This window comes from Cryptomeria japonica, chromosome 3 (genome assembly GCF_030272615.1).
Source record: "Cryptomeria japonica chromosome 3, Sugi_1.0, whole genome shotgun sequence".
Lineage (NCBI taxonomy): Eukaryota > Viridiplantae > Streptophyta > Pinopsida > Cupressales > Cupressaceae > Cryptomeria > Cryptomeria japonica.
In genome coordinates, this window is record NC_081407.1 from 993,320,615 (window position 1) to 993,333,433 (window position 12,819).

The following is a 12,819-nucleotide window of genomic DNA, read 5'->3' on the forward strand; positions in this document are numbered from 1 at the left end:
TCTCAGCAACTTATCCAATCAACAACGTATGTTCATCATAGAACTATTGATTTGGCCTAGAAGACATAAACGCGCTTTCATTACATAAACGCGCTTACATATTGCACAGACGCGTCTGGCACCAACGCAGACGCGCCTACACGTTTTTGACATTTTTTTGACATTATCCTAAAGCACATTTATTGCACTACCTAGCATGCATTAATGACAACATTTATTGCGACAGAGTACAAGGAGGTTTTTGCGGTACTCACCAGCTCTCCTACATTTGTTGGTCTCTGAAATCACCGAACGCGATCGAATCTATGCACCATTGCCATTGTTGTTGACTGTTGCTACTCTATTCTCTCTCTGCACTCTGATCTCTTGGATATGTGGATGAAAATGAGGATGTATTCCCCTCGTGGTCTATTTTATAGACTGCTCTAGCCCTAGCCCTAGCCCTGGCCTCATGTGTCAGTCTTCTTCTCCCATGACTCCGTCACTCTATTCGGTCAACCTATTCTATCCCGTCATTCTTATCGAGAGATTGTCTGCGATCTTTCCAGACATTTTCATCCAATCTCTCGAGGGGGCATATCATTCCCATCTTGGGGCAACTTTGTATCAGTTCATATTATCTTCTTTGAAACAATGCGACAAGCTGCATTGTCTCAAAGAGGGGCAAAATGTAGACACCTAAAATTGTCATGTCTAATTAAATAAATATTTTATTTATTTAATTATCTTATCCTGATTCTTCTACTAATTAAATAAATCTTTATTTATTTAATTAATTCATTTATCCTCTTCTAGCCTTATTTCTCATTTAAATAAATATATTTATTTATTTAAATTACCCTTTTCCTGAATTAAATAAATATCTTATTTATTTAATTGATCCCACTTCCTCTATTAATTAAATGAATATTTATTTATTTAATTAATTCATTAACCTTTTCTACCCATGACACATGTCATTCATCTCTTAATTAATACACTACCTAACCTCTCATTATTTTATTATTATTTTTACCTACCCTCTAATCATAGCCGACCTCTTTTACACCTCTCAATCTTATCCCTCCATTTCATATGGTGTATTCTATATAAGAGGATACTTCCTTCATTATCAACCCTAATCAATCTATGCATCCTAATCAATTGATTACCCTCACTATGCATTCAGCCCCGACTATGCTTTTGAACTTTCACATGCGATCCTACTTGCAACCACATTTCCGTTCTTTGTTGAGCTCTTGTGCACATATAAAATTCGAGAGCAAATATATCAAGCAAGATCAATGGAGATAGGAAGAATGGAGATCCAAACCCTATTGGACATGTGATGGTATAATCTTTATGATTTCATTTGATTTGCATTGTCTTAGGTAATCTTCATATGTTATGGTGGATCTTTGTTGTTGTTAGGCTAGGGTTTTGTGGTTGAATTCATTTAGTCTTTCAATATTTTTGTTATCCATTTTCACCATAAACAGCAGGTACTCTGCCTCATCATGTTGCTTTGTTGACACTATTTTCCACATTTGCTCTGCTCATTAAAAACACATTCGAGAAGAATATTGCTACAGGTTTCCTTGTTTGTCACGGTAATACACCCGTGGTTCAATTTCAAACCCTATTCCTCCTATTCAATATACACACAAAAATCCATCAGTCAATTTTTTTAGGAGAGTATACATGATAAAAATCAAAGAGGAAGTTGCATACAAGAAATAAATTCACTTACTTCTATAGAAGTGTAGACACAGTTGCAGTGGGGTATGGAGGTAGAGAAGAAGAGAAAGAGGGATAGGGTATGGAGGAAGGGAGAAGGAGAGAGAGAGAGAGAGAGAGAGAGAGAGAGAGAGAGAGAGAGAGAGAGAGAGCTTGTATGCATTTGAGAGGGAGAGACGATACACTTACATGTGTATATATATGTTTAATATATTATATATATACATATATTATATGTATATAAACATATTGTTGTTTTGTAACTAGTTTGGAAAATATTTATAATGGATTCGAATTGCCAAAGGCAACATTTGAATCCGTTAGGATTAAATAGGGTTGGGCCCTATCTCAATCTAATTTTTAAAACAAATAGGGTTGGGCCCTATTCCAATGTTGTTGGGATCATTATAGGGCTGGGCCATACTTCCCTTATATTCCTAACATATAATGTTCAAAACGCATGGACCTATTTACCAAACGTGTGGGCTAACATATGGATGCATCCTCATTATGTGGCGTGTGAATTAAAGTGAGTTTAAGCGCCAAAATATATTGGGCCGACCCTATATGCATTCCCTCTACCTTGTATAAATACAGATTCATTTTGGAAGGAAACTATTCAAGCAAGTTCACAAAATACCTCTGCTCCAAAAGTGCGATTCAGATATGCTCCAGGTGTGAAATCTCCAGTTGTGCAAATTATCCTTGAAGGTCTGCAAACTTAGTAAGGAGGACATTGAATTGTCATTGTATGGTGCAAATTACATCTGCTGGGTGAAATCCATCTACTGCGCATCTATTGTATGAAGACAGTGAACATCATTGATGGGCAGCGCAACATATCATCATAGAAGCACAATGAACCATCATCGAAGGAAAGTGAATTTATTGTCTTGTGATTTCCTTGCATCTGAAGGACTGAGATAAGTCGGTTTCTATCTATTGTCATCTGTTGTTATTGTGCCTTAGCTGGGTCAGACTTGTAACTATAATTTCTGCCTATTATAATCAGATCTGAAGATCTATTGTTGCTGGGTTTTTCCTCCAAGGGGGAGGTTTTCCCAAGGTAGTCTTGTGTTGTGTGCATCTCTATTTATGTGCTTTATTTCTGTTACTGTACATTATCTACTTCTGCACCTATATGTTAAGTGATTGCAAATCTGATTACTAAAATCTAACACATATTATATATACAATGTCATATTATACACATATTATATATTACATATATTATATGTATATACACATATTATACATAGAATATCATATTATACAATAGCACATACGCGCTGTTTATAGGGAAACAAGCGCGTACGCGCTGCTTACACTATAAGTACCCCGTACGCGCTTTTTAAACCATAAGTACCCCGTACGCGCTTTTGACTGTTTAGGCTTGGAAATAGGCCTAGATGACAAAGCTACGGATTGGAAGTTTGATTTCCCTCCATTTCTCTCATTTTTGACGTGTTTTATTTTATCAACTTGGTTTATCAACTTTGTCATCATTAGGTTTAAACTTCATAAAGTGGGCATTTCTAAAATTTCCACCATATTTTCACCCATCTTCGGAGCTTTCTAACTATATAATTTGTTTTCAATTTGAACAACAATAACATATTATTATTGAATTTCTTTTACTAGTGTCTCCATAGTTCTCACAGACATAGGTGCACCATTTTTTGAATAACTTTTGATATACTTATCCAAATTTAAAAAACTTTATATATTATTGTAGTGCACTTGATTCTTTACAATTTAAAAAAAATAAATTTGTATTTTCGATTTGTTTAGTGCAACTCATGCTTCGCGCAAGAAGAGGTACCTAATTTTCAGGATGTGCTCGATTGGAAAAATCATTAAAAAAAATACTCAACCAAAAATTACAAAAAAATACACATCTTCTAGTGCTCACTCTTAACTATCTTTCTGCCAAAGGATTTGTCAAAATACTAAATCTAACTATGACTTTTTTGATGCGCATGTTAGACACTATGTTATGTTTTTAAAAAAAAATCAGGGTCAGTTTTTCGTGCGCAAAAGATTTGACCCCTTAATCGTATCCAATTTTGAAAAAGTTTAGTAGTTTGGAAACTAGATTCAGAGTACTACAATATTTGTTCTTTGATTATCTTCATATCTTGAGTGGATGACTTTCAAATTTTGCCTCCAAGTTCAGGTTCACCTGATTTTAGAAAAAAAGTGTCCACTTATACCCCCCCTTTTGACCACCATCTTTGTGCACTTACCCCCCATCTAATTGTAAAAATATGGACCTTCCTCAAAGACCCTATTGCGATCCTCCATGCAGTTGAAAGTAACCATCAAATAGTTGTTTGCCAGCATCATAATCTCCATTTCCCCTTCTGGAGACCAAGTCCTCTGTGCCCAGTTATCCAGAAATTGCAAAGAAACCCTCATTCCCAAAAACTTGCAATAAAGCGAATACTTTGAAAAGTACTCAACATCTTCAACAATCAGTTCATGAGAAATAACCAGCTTCAGTCTCTCACTGCATCTCTCCAGGCAACCATTGATCTTCATAATGTGAGAACCACCAGTAGTCCCCGATCTCGATTCAGATGAGAAAAGGTTATTGTTAAAAGTCTTCATACTCTGGAATGGGGGTTTTGAGCCCACCACAGTGCAAAAATCCATGGCTGGAGGTACTTGTGAGTCCTCACCACCAATACTCGTCATCGGTGCTCTGAAAAAATAAACAAGGTAGAGAAAATGGCCCCCACCTCGAAGGGCCTCTCGAGAAATCACCGAACCTGCAACCCTACCCCCCCAAAGCCCACTGAGAGGGAGAGCCAGCCGAAACCCCAAACCCCTTAAAAACCCTCGGCCCACATCAGCCCCAACGCCCAGCCGCACACAGACAACACTCCACTTGCAGCCCCCCGAAACACCCACCACTCCCTCTGCCGAACCCTTCCCTACCCTATCTGCAACACCACACCCCCGCAGCACCTGCACCTACCTCCACTCGACGACCCACCTACAGCTTCGCCTCCCTTGAGCTAGGGCATCAAAGCCTTAGCCCGACCGCCCACAGAAGCTCGCACGCATGCCATATCGTGTCTTAAAAATAACCTCTATCTCACTTAATGTTAATATTGCTTATAATATATCAATTATTTGTGTTCTTAATGAAATTAAAAATAATATTTAGAATATTTTTTATTTTTTAATTTCAATTTATATAATAAAATAAATTTCAAACTTAAAATCTATATTAAAAGTTATAGAGTGTGAGAGAGATATCTCATTATCTCCACCTCTCTCTTATTTACTCATCTCTCCTTACCCTTCTCCTCTCCTCTCCCCTCCACCCCTCCTCTCTCTCAACTATTTATCCAATCTCTCCTACTCACCTCTCTATATTTCTCAACCTCAAATAACGACATCTAAAATAATAAACTTCAACTCAAACAATATATTTCAATCCTCTCCTCTCTCTTTAACTCTCCCTCTCCTTGTCATATCCTTCTCCTTCATCTTAATCTCTATCTTCTTACCCCCCTTATCTCTCTCTTTCTCACTCATCCTAACTCTGTTACTCCCTCTCCCTCTCCCTCTCTCTTTGTCTCTCTCTATCAATACTGTCTCTCTCTATCAATACTGCAAACATAAGATAAGTCTATTGGTAATGGAGCTTTCAATCATGTTTGATCCTTATAAGTGGAGATGCATTATTGATTTGAAGATTTCACTTTTCCATTGATACCTTTGTTTTACAAACAACCTCATTTACCAAGACAAAAATAGACCAAACTTTTTCGTAATTAACCTTCCTAACTTATTCGACATACCCATTGCACACCAAAGTGCAATTGCTTATAGATTGGTATAGAATTCCTGCAAAAGGAGGAACGAGAAAGTGCGAGGGATGCAATTAATTTATAGGTTAAAAAGACTATATATTTCTTGACCCGCATCGGGTACGAAACATAACTCACCGCTTACCGAACAATTCATCTGGCACACGCCAAAAGAGTTTTTTTTTCAATTAATTGTGGCGATGCATTCAAAGGGGAATAGGGAAATGATGTTGATATCAAACAGGACTTCCATTTTACAGCGCTAACAAATTCCACCATTTTTTACAATCCATCCCTCGAAGATATTGGAAGATATGGGTATTCTTACAGGCCCTTCTTGCCCTTTCATTTTACGTGCATCTGTTTCCTTCAATATCAACCATGGATCAGTTAAATCATCTGTCTTCTCTCCCTCCAACACAAAACTATTTAGGAGGAGAAATACCAAACAGATTTTTTTGAGTTCCGACAATGGGTCAGTGTCGAGCCACACATCAAAACAGGTCTTTTTTTGGCCCTCTCTTTTCCCACCATTAAAAACAGCAAATTCTCACTTTTAATTCCATTTTTGAATAGTCTTGCAGGCTTTTGGAAATGTAAATGGACAACTCCCAGACTGCGATGTGCAGAAATACAAGCGTAGCTTCGAAAATTTTTTCTGCTATGACAAGGAAATTCCCGAGGAGATAATTGAGAAGCCAATTGGATTATGTTTGAGCGAAAAAAACATCGGTAGCAGTCCCCGATGCCGGCAGTGTGAAGCCAAGGGAGCAGTTCTCTGCGAGACCTGTTCCGGGTCAGGGCTTTATCTTGATTCCATCTTGGAGAGCCAAGGGATACTTGTCAAAGTCAGATGTCTTGGTATTTTTCTCCATCTCTTATTCCCCAAATTGTGATGGACATAGAGGCCGTGAATTTATGATTTATCATGTTAGTGGCTTCGTTTTCCCTTGTTTTCGAATTTTATTTGAAAGTCAATTTTGTTATCATTCATTCGGAAACTATAGAGCAGTTGTTGTTGATGAAGCAATTTAGATGGTTGCGACTTCACATATAGTTCAGGAGAAATGAAGTTGTACATTAGTGTAATATGAATGACAGTATTCCGTTTGTCACTACTTACTAAGAGTCTCCAATGAATCTCTAACAGTATCCTGCAAATGATCTTCAATGGCTGTTGCGCCAAGTAGTATAAGATCATGCTCTAAGTGTTGGCAAACATCAGCTACCTTGCACTATTTATCAATTAAAGCACTGTTTGCTTCCTTGCAAATAAGGGACCAATCCCTGTATTCACCTTGGTTCAAGTCCTGCCAAGCCAAACATAGTGTCCTCAACCCCAATAGTGAGTGATGCTCTACTGCCTAATATGGGTTTGACTCTCTACTCACTATTAATGCGTGGGAAGATTGCTTCATCTGCTCCTTTAGGTAAAATTAGGATCTTTCTGTCATGGCAATTTCCAACAATCATCAACAAGCGTTTCCTATTAGAAGTGAACTCCAGTGTATCTAGAACCTCATATTGCAACATCAAGCAATTAAAACTGACATCAAGTGAACATCCTGTCTTGATAAGGACCATATTCAGATGAGCAGACGCATTGACTGGGGTGTCCTCATCCTGGGACTGTGCTTTATAGCTCACTGTACGACAAGCACTTTTATGAGGCACAACTATTTGGCAAATTGTCATAACTGTCAGAAATTTCACAACATTGGGCACTTTATTTACAGCAGTGGGAGTGAAATCAGAGTCTTTTAGAGCATCACCACCTTCATTTCCATAGCAAATGCCATTGATGCAACATCTCCTAAAAATTATCATAATTTCAATAAGCATTTCTGTGATGACCTTTGCTAATAGCATACAAAAAATAACCCAGAAAAGCAATTGCAACTAGAAGGAAAACCCTAAACTATTCTAATGAAAATATATAATTTTATTTTACTAATATTTCTTCAAACTGTTCAATACACAAGCAGATGAAGTTCATCAAAATAATACAACTTACTAAATATGCCAATGTGCAAAACTAGATGCTACTGGCATTCCCGATGTTAGTTTGAATGAATATGCTACTTAAGGGTTTTCTGTCCTCAAGAAGCCCAATCTTTGTGCCTAGAGAGTTCTAACACACAATGTCTAGCCCAAGAAAAGAAATGATTTTTGTTTTCAAATTTTTGTAAGTGTATCCTGAAAAAGATCTGCTGTCTTTCCTTTCGTTAGAATTCTCAAAATTCCCTTCAGGTTACATAGATTGGCAGGATCACAACTTTGATACCATTGTAATAACCCCTACTAAATGCTCAAATAACAGAACACAAAACAATCCAACAAAAAATATACTTTTTTAGAATAATTATTTGCCAACAACATACATTCAAAGGGAAGTCTACCAATCTAATACAACTTACTAGGTTTATCCAGGATACAACTTTATACTAACTGGTATGTATTGCATCTAAGGGTTTTTGTCTCCAAGATGAATGGTTCACGTTTGGAGGGTTTTGTCTCCAATGTGCCCAGCTGCTGTGGCAATGCTACTAAAACTAAAATGAGAGTTGAATGTTTGTTAATTTTCCAAAAAGTACCTTCTCTTCTGCCTTATGCTCTGTTTTATGGACCCAATTCCCAATGATCCTCAATAATGGGAAGTCAGCCCACAAATGGTGCAATTAATTGACAATTAATTTCCTCAACTGTAGACAGTTAATTGAACAACACCCCTCAAAATTGTTGATCCACAATCTGTAATGTCCCCATTTTCAGTTTATTTTATAGTGCAACTGGTGTTGGCTTTCTGGATTGGTGTCAGCAAGATCAAAGGTGTATTTCAATGTCACTAGTGTGTTTAAACGAAATAATGGAGATGGACGACGCTTTCGGGAGTGATTTCTGACAACTTGTCTGGGACTTAGAATTTTTAGTGTCAATTTGGACACTGATTGGTTAGCTGTGAGTTTTGGCTGACTTACTATTTTTAGCAGTTACTACCTATAGTAACTACTAGTTTTTGCAGTTGGTCATAGCTTCAGTTTCCTTTTAGCTTCAGCATGCAGTATTTTCAGTTTCAGGGTTTGGATAGTTTATGATAGTTTCAGGGTTTGGATAGTTTCCCTAGCTAGTCTTTGATGGAGATATCTTACAAGTATCTCTCAGTGCATTTAGTTTCAAATTTTGGTATGTTTTTTTCTAGTGGATTATTTGCAGGTTGTTCTGGAGTGGTTACGATATCTTAAAGTTGGACGCCTATGCTGAGCTTTTCCTTTGGTATTTTGAAGCATTCATAGTTGTGAGTCTTTTTGGGCGTTGGATATTTAAATCTTACCTGGCTGCTAGATTGCTTGCTTATTTTAGGCATTGTAAGTGGTGGTGTGAGGATTTTCTGTGCCCTATGCAAATGGGTAATCAGCATCTCTGGGCAAGTTTATGTTTGTTGGTGTGAGATTACTACAGCTATTTGAGTGATTAAGTCTTGATAGCTTTGGGAGGGCATTAGAGAAGTTTTTTCTAGGTCAAATCTTCAGATTTTGAGAGTAGGTGCTGGGCAAATACTCTTCCTCTATTTGGCATGGTATTTGAAGCTCCTATTCCATCCTTAGCAGGATAATAATGTTGCAAATGTGAAGTTGATGGTGTGTTAGTATGACTATCAGTATGGTTGTCGTTGATGCGAACGTACTGATTCGGTGTTTCAGTGATTGGTTTATGCTCCACATTTTTGATATATTGCAGTTGTAGTCATGAGGTTTTGGTATGTTGTTGGAAGCTGCTTTGGGATGTCATGCTTATGATTTGGTGCTCCGGAAGTATGTTCAGTGATGATGATATTTGACGTGTTTGCAGAGTTCCGCATTTCTCCACATTTCTGGTTCTGATGATGAGATTTTGGATGAGATTTTGGATCTATGCTATTAATGTCTTTATCTTTGATATTCTGATTCGGGACGTGATGATGAAGCTCCAGAGTCGTGGTTGCTGATATGTTCATTCCGGGTCTGATTGACCTTGAATGATTTTGTTTTTTGTTCCGGCATTTGTGGCGTATGGATAACGTGTTGTTTTGATCGATGTTGTGCATTGTGGTGTGGTCCACTTCTCATTCCTTTCCACTAGAGGAATGCTTAGTGTAGACCTATTTCAAATTGTGTTTCGGTCAATTTCTTTTTGGCCGACTTGGGAAATTCTTATTTCAAAGATTAGTATAAATAGAGGATGATTGTAATGTGCAAATTGTGGTTAAGCAGTGAGATTGTGTGCTGTTGTTGTTTGGTACTGGAGGTAGTGAGCCAAAGGTTTCTTCCGGCATTGTAGTGTTGTGGCAATTGTGCTTCGGTGGATTCTTTCTTTTTTATTTCTTCTTCTTCTTTTGGGTAGTTAGCACTTTTTTTTTTGGCGGTTGTAGCCGGGCAGTGAGCCCACCTGCAGTGAGCAGTTTTGCAGTGAGCCACCTTTTGTAAAAATCACCTTAACCTTAACCGGTGTCATCCTAACAGGTGTTTCATAATTGAGAATTAGCATTCTCCGTGGTTTTTCCCTTCTTGGGTTTTCCACGTATATCTAGTGTTCATACGTATGTTTCGTATGTGTGTTCTTTCATGCTTATATCTGTTTATGGTTAAGTAATCAAAAGATTGTTTACCGGATCCGTTTCTGTGGAATAAGTGAAAGATTTTAATTGGTACAACTAATTCATCCCCTTCTCCCCCCCTCCCTCTCAGTTGTCCGGGATATTCAACAAATAGGGGAAGTCTTGTTGCTGCAGACCTTTGTAGAACAGTTTCAGTCTCATTGTTTGGGCTGACAGTCCCTTTGCAAGCTTGGAAGCACGCTGATGTAATGTCAGAGCTCAACAAGTTCATAGCAGATTCTTAGAGTGTCTTTGGGAAGATTGGTGAGCAGATTAATGTGGTGTATCTCAAAAACCAGGCCTTACCCCCTTAAGAGTATATTTTCTGATGTTAATTGCTGTAGCTGAAGGTGTCTTGGTTGATTCTGAGCTGCTCCATTGTTCATTGTGCTTTCAGATTTATAGGGACAGTCACTGTTGAAGATTGTGAGGTTTGTTTATACTTTAAATTGTCTTATTCCCTAGTCTTTTTGGTGTGAACATCAAAGAGTAATTTTGTATGTTGGAGGAATAATGCACCTTAATGTTATCATCTTTCTATGCATTGTATTTTGTAAAGGATCTTTAAAGAAAAATGAATAATATCTGAAACAAATACAATCAACCAAAACTTATGTTATTCATTGCGTGATATGAGACATATTGCAAAATCTGAAAACTATTGCAAGTTGGAATCAAACAACAAAATCATCAGCAAACTGAGTTTTCATGAGCAGCAAGTTTACTGTTCTTTAACAGTGAATGCATGCAAACTGTTTGACAAAAATCACTGAGAAGTGAAAAGGAAAAAAAATAGTAGCAAACAAGGGTGGTTATTACACAATCATAGGCAATTAATTCTAAATTTTGGTTGCAGTTAACTGGTTAGTCCACCCCTCCATCAATGGTGTTGACTGATAGGTATAGAAGACTCAGCTGCTGCTTAATTGCAAGACAAATACACAGCCGCTAGTCAACTAGAGGACACCGGACTTAGCTGCCTTATTCCTAAAATACAGCATACTTTTCTAGCTGAAAACTAAAGTAACTACCAACATAAATTGCTAATCCTATGCTGACAGTCCATTCACTAAATAGCTGCAGATTGGAAAAGGGAACATTACAAAATGACTTGATATAGATTACACAATCCACAAGGTGTGGAAGGTCATGTGGACTACAAACAAGTACATAAAGATAGGGCATCCTTGCGAGAAGACCTAAGTCAACATGATACATTCCAATGTCCTGCCTTAAGGTTGGCTGTTGGTTTTTTGCTGTCTACTTACTCTGCACCATCCTCCCCAGAAGGGAGCTTTTGAAGTCTAATATGTGCACGAAAATTAAGGAACATATCCTTAGGAAGAACCTTTATGAAAATGTGAGCAAGCTGCCCAGCAGAGAAATATGTGGAAAATTTTAAAATCAACATAATCATCCTGAAATAACCATTAGAAATACTTGTTCCCAATGAATCAATGGATCCGGAGACTCATTCTTAATGGCTCTGGTCTCTAGATCTATTGATTGACCCATCTCATCTGGGACTCGCCCTTGGTTGATGCAGTACATTCCAGTTGGTTAATGACTCAGGTCAACTAGTTTCTCCTCCTCCTCCTCATAGTCCTCTTGGCATTGATAGCATTTTGTTGGAATGCATCCATATGAATCTCAATGTGTTTTGGCCATTGATAGTGAAATTGTGGATCATTTGAAATGGTACTCAATCTATCACTATGGATGATTGTGGGGGCTGTTTGAGGAAATCTAATTTGCAAAAGAAGATTGAACACATTTGCTGATATGCTTCCTCCTTTGCTTTGTAAAATTCAGCCTTGTTATTAGATAAGGAGATAGAAGCTTGCTTCTTCATCCTTGAATAGATAGGGTCAGCCCCTGTAACGTCCCTTCTTCAAAATTAAATTAGTTTAACTGGTGTCTCAAGTCCAATGCACAATACAAGATCATTTGACATGATGTTTATGATCTCAATGCATATTTAGAAAATGCAGGCAAAATATGCTGCTAATTCCATTCTGAAATGGAAGGAGAAGAAATGTGCTATATACTTCGTGGTTTCTCTGTCAACTAAATAGACTGTTGGAATTTCGAAATGAGCTTGTCATGCCCCTGCCCTTTATGACAGATCGCATGCTTTAATAGATGAAATTCGGATGTTTCTAGGGTCGACTCAAATTAATGCAGAAGCAATTAACTAAGGGCTGATTCAATTAAAGGAATTATCAGCCATGTCCAAGGAAATAATTCTTCCTAAGAGAGCCAACTAACAAGGTAGGGTTATAGTGATTCCTTGTAAGGCTGACCAGAATTAGTTAAATAGCAATTTTTTCTAAATAGGCTTGACTGAGTTACTACTTGGCAGCGACCAGTGTCAAATTAAAATTAAAATTAAAACAAAAGGTAGCTCTTGATATTGAGGGGTGTAATCTTTGCAAGGTATCGGTTGGGTAAAGAGGTGCGACCCCCTCCACATGGAGATATAAAAGGAAGGACAAATCGATTGGACAAACATCCAAAAAAGGATCAAAATGGAATGATAAAGAAAATAAGCATAAAAAGAATAATGATCAGAACTGGAAATTAATATTAGCAGCAATACTGCTTAAGAGATAAAGCTAATAAATTAGTAGAAGTATAGATGTAAACATA

General features: G+C 37.5%; 1 protein-coding gene across 3 annotated transcripts in view; it reads left to right on the forward strand.

Annotated features, from left to right (window-relative positions):
* Positions 1–5,652: 5,652 nt before the first annotated feature.
* The window catches only part of LOC131036769 (uncharacterized), a 69,022-nt gene continuing 61,855 nt past the window's right edge, over positions 5,653–12,819 (forward strand). Inside the window, exons 1-2 of one of the 3 annotated variants that reach the window (XM_057968756.2) lie at positions 5,653–6,040; positions 6,122–6,398. In XM_057968756.2, coding sequence (XP_057824739.1) covers positions 5,852–6,040; positions 6,122–6,398 — 466 coding nt within the window. In that variant the 5' untranslated portion in view covers positions 5,653–5,851. The remainder of the gene's footprint in view (positions 6,041–6,121; positions 6,399–12,819) is intronic. The other 2 variants (XM_057968757.2, XM_057968755.2) reach the window with 2 other exon arrangements.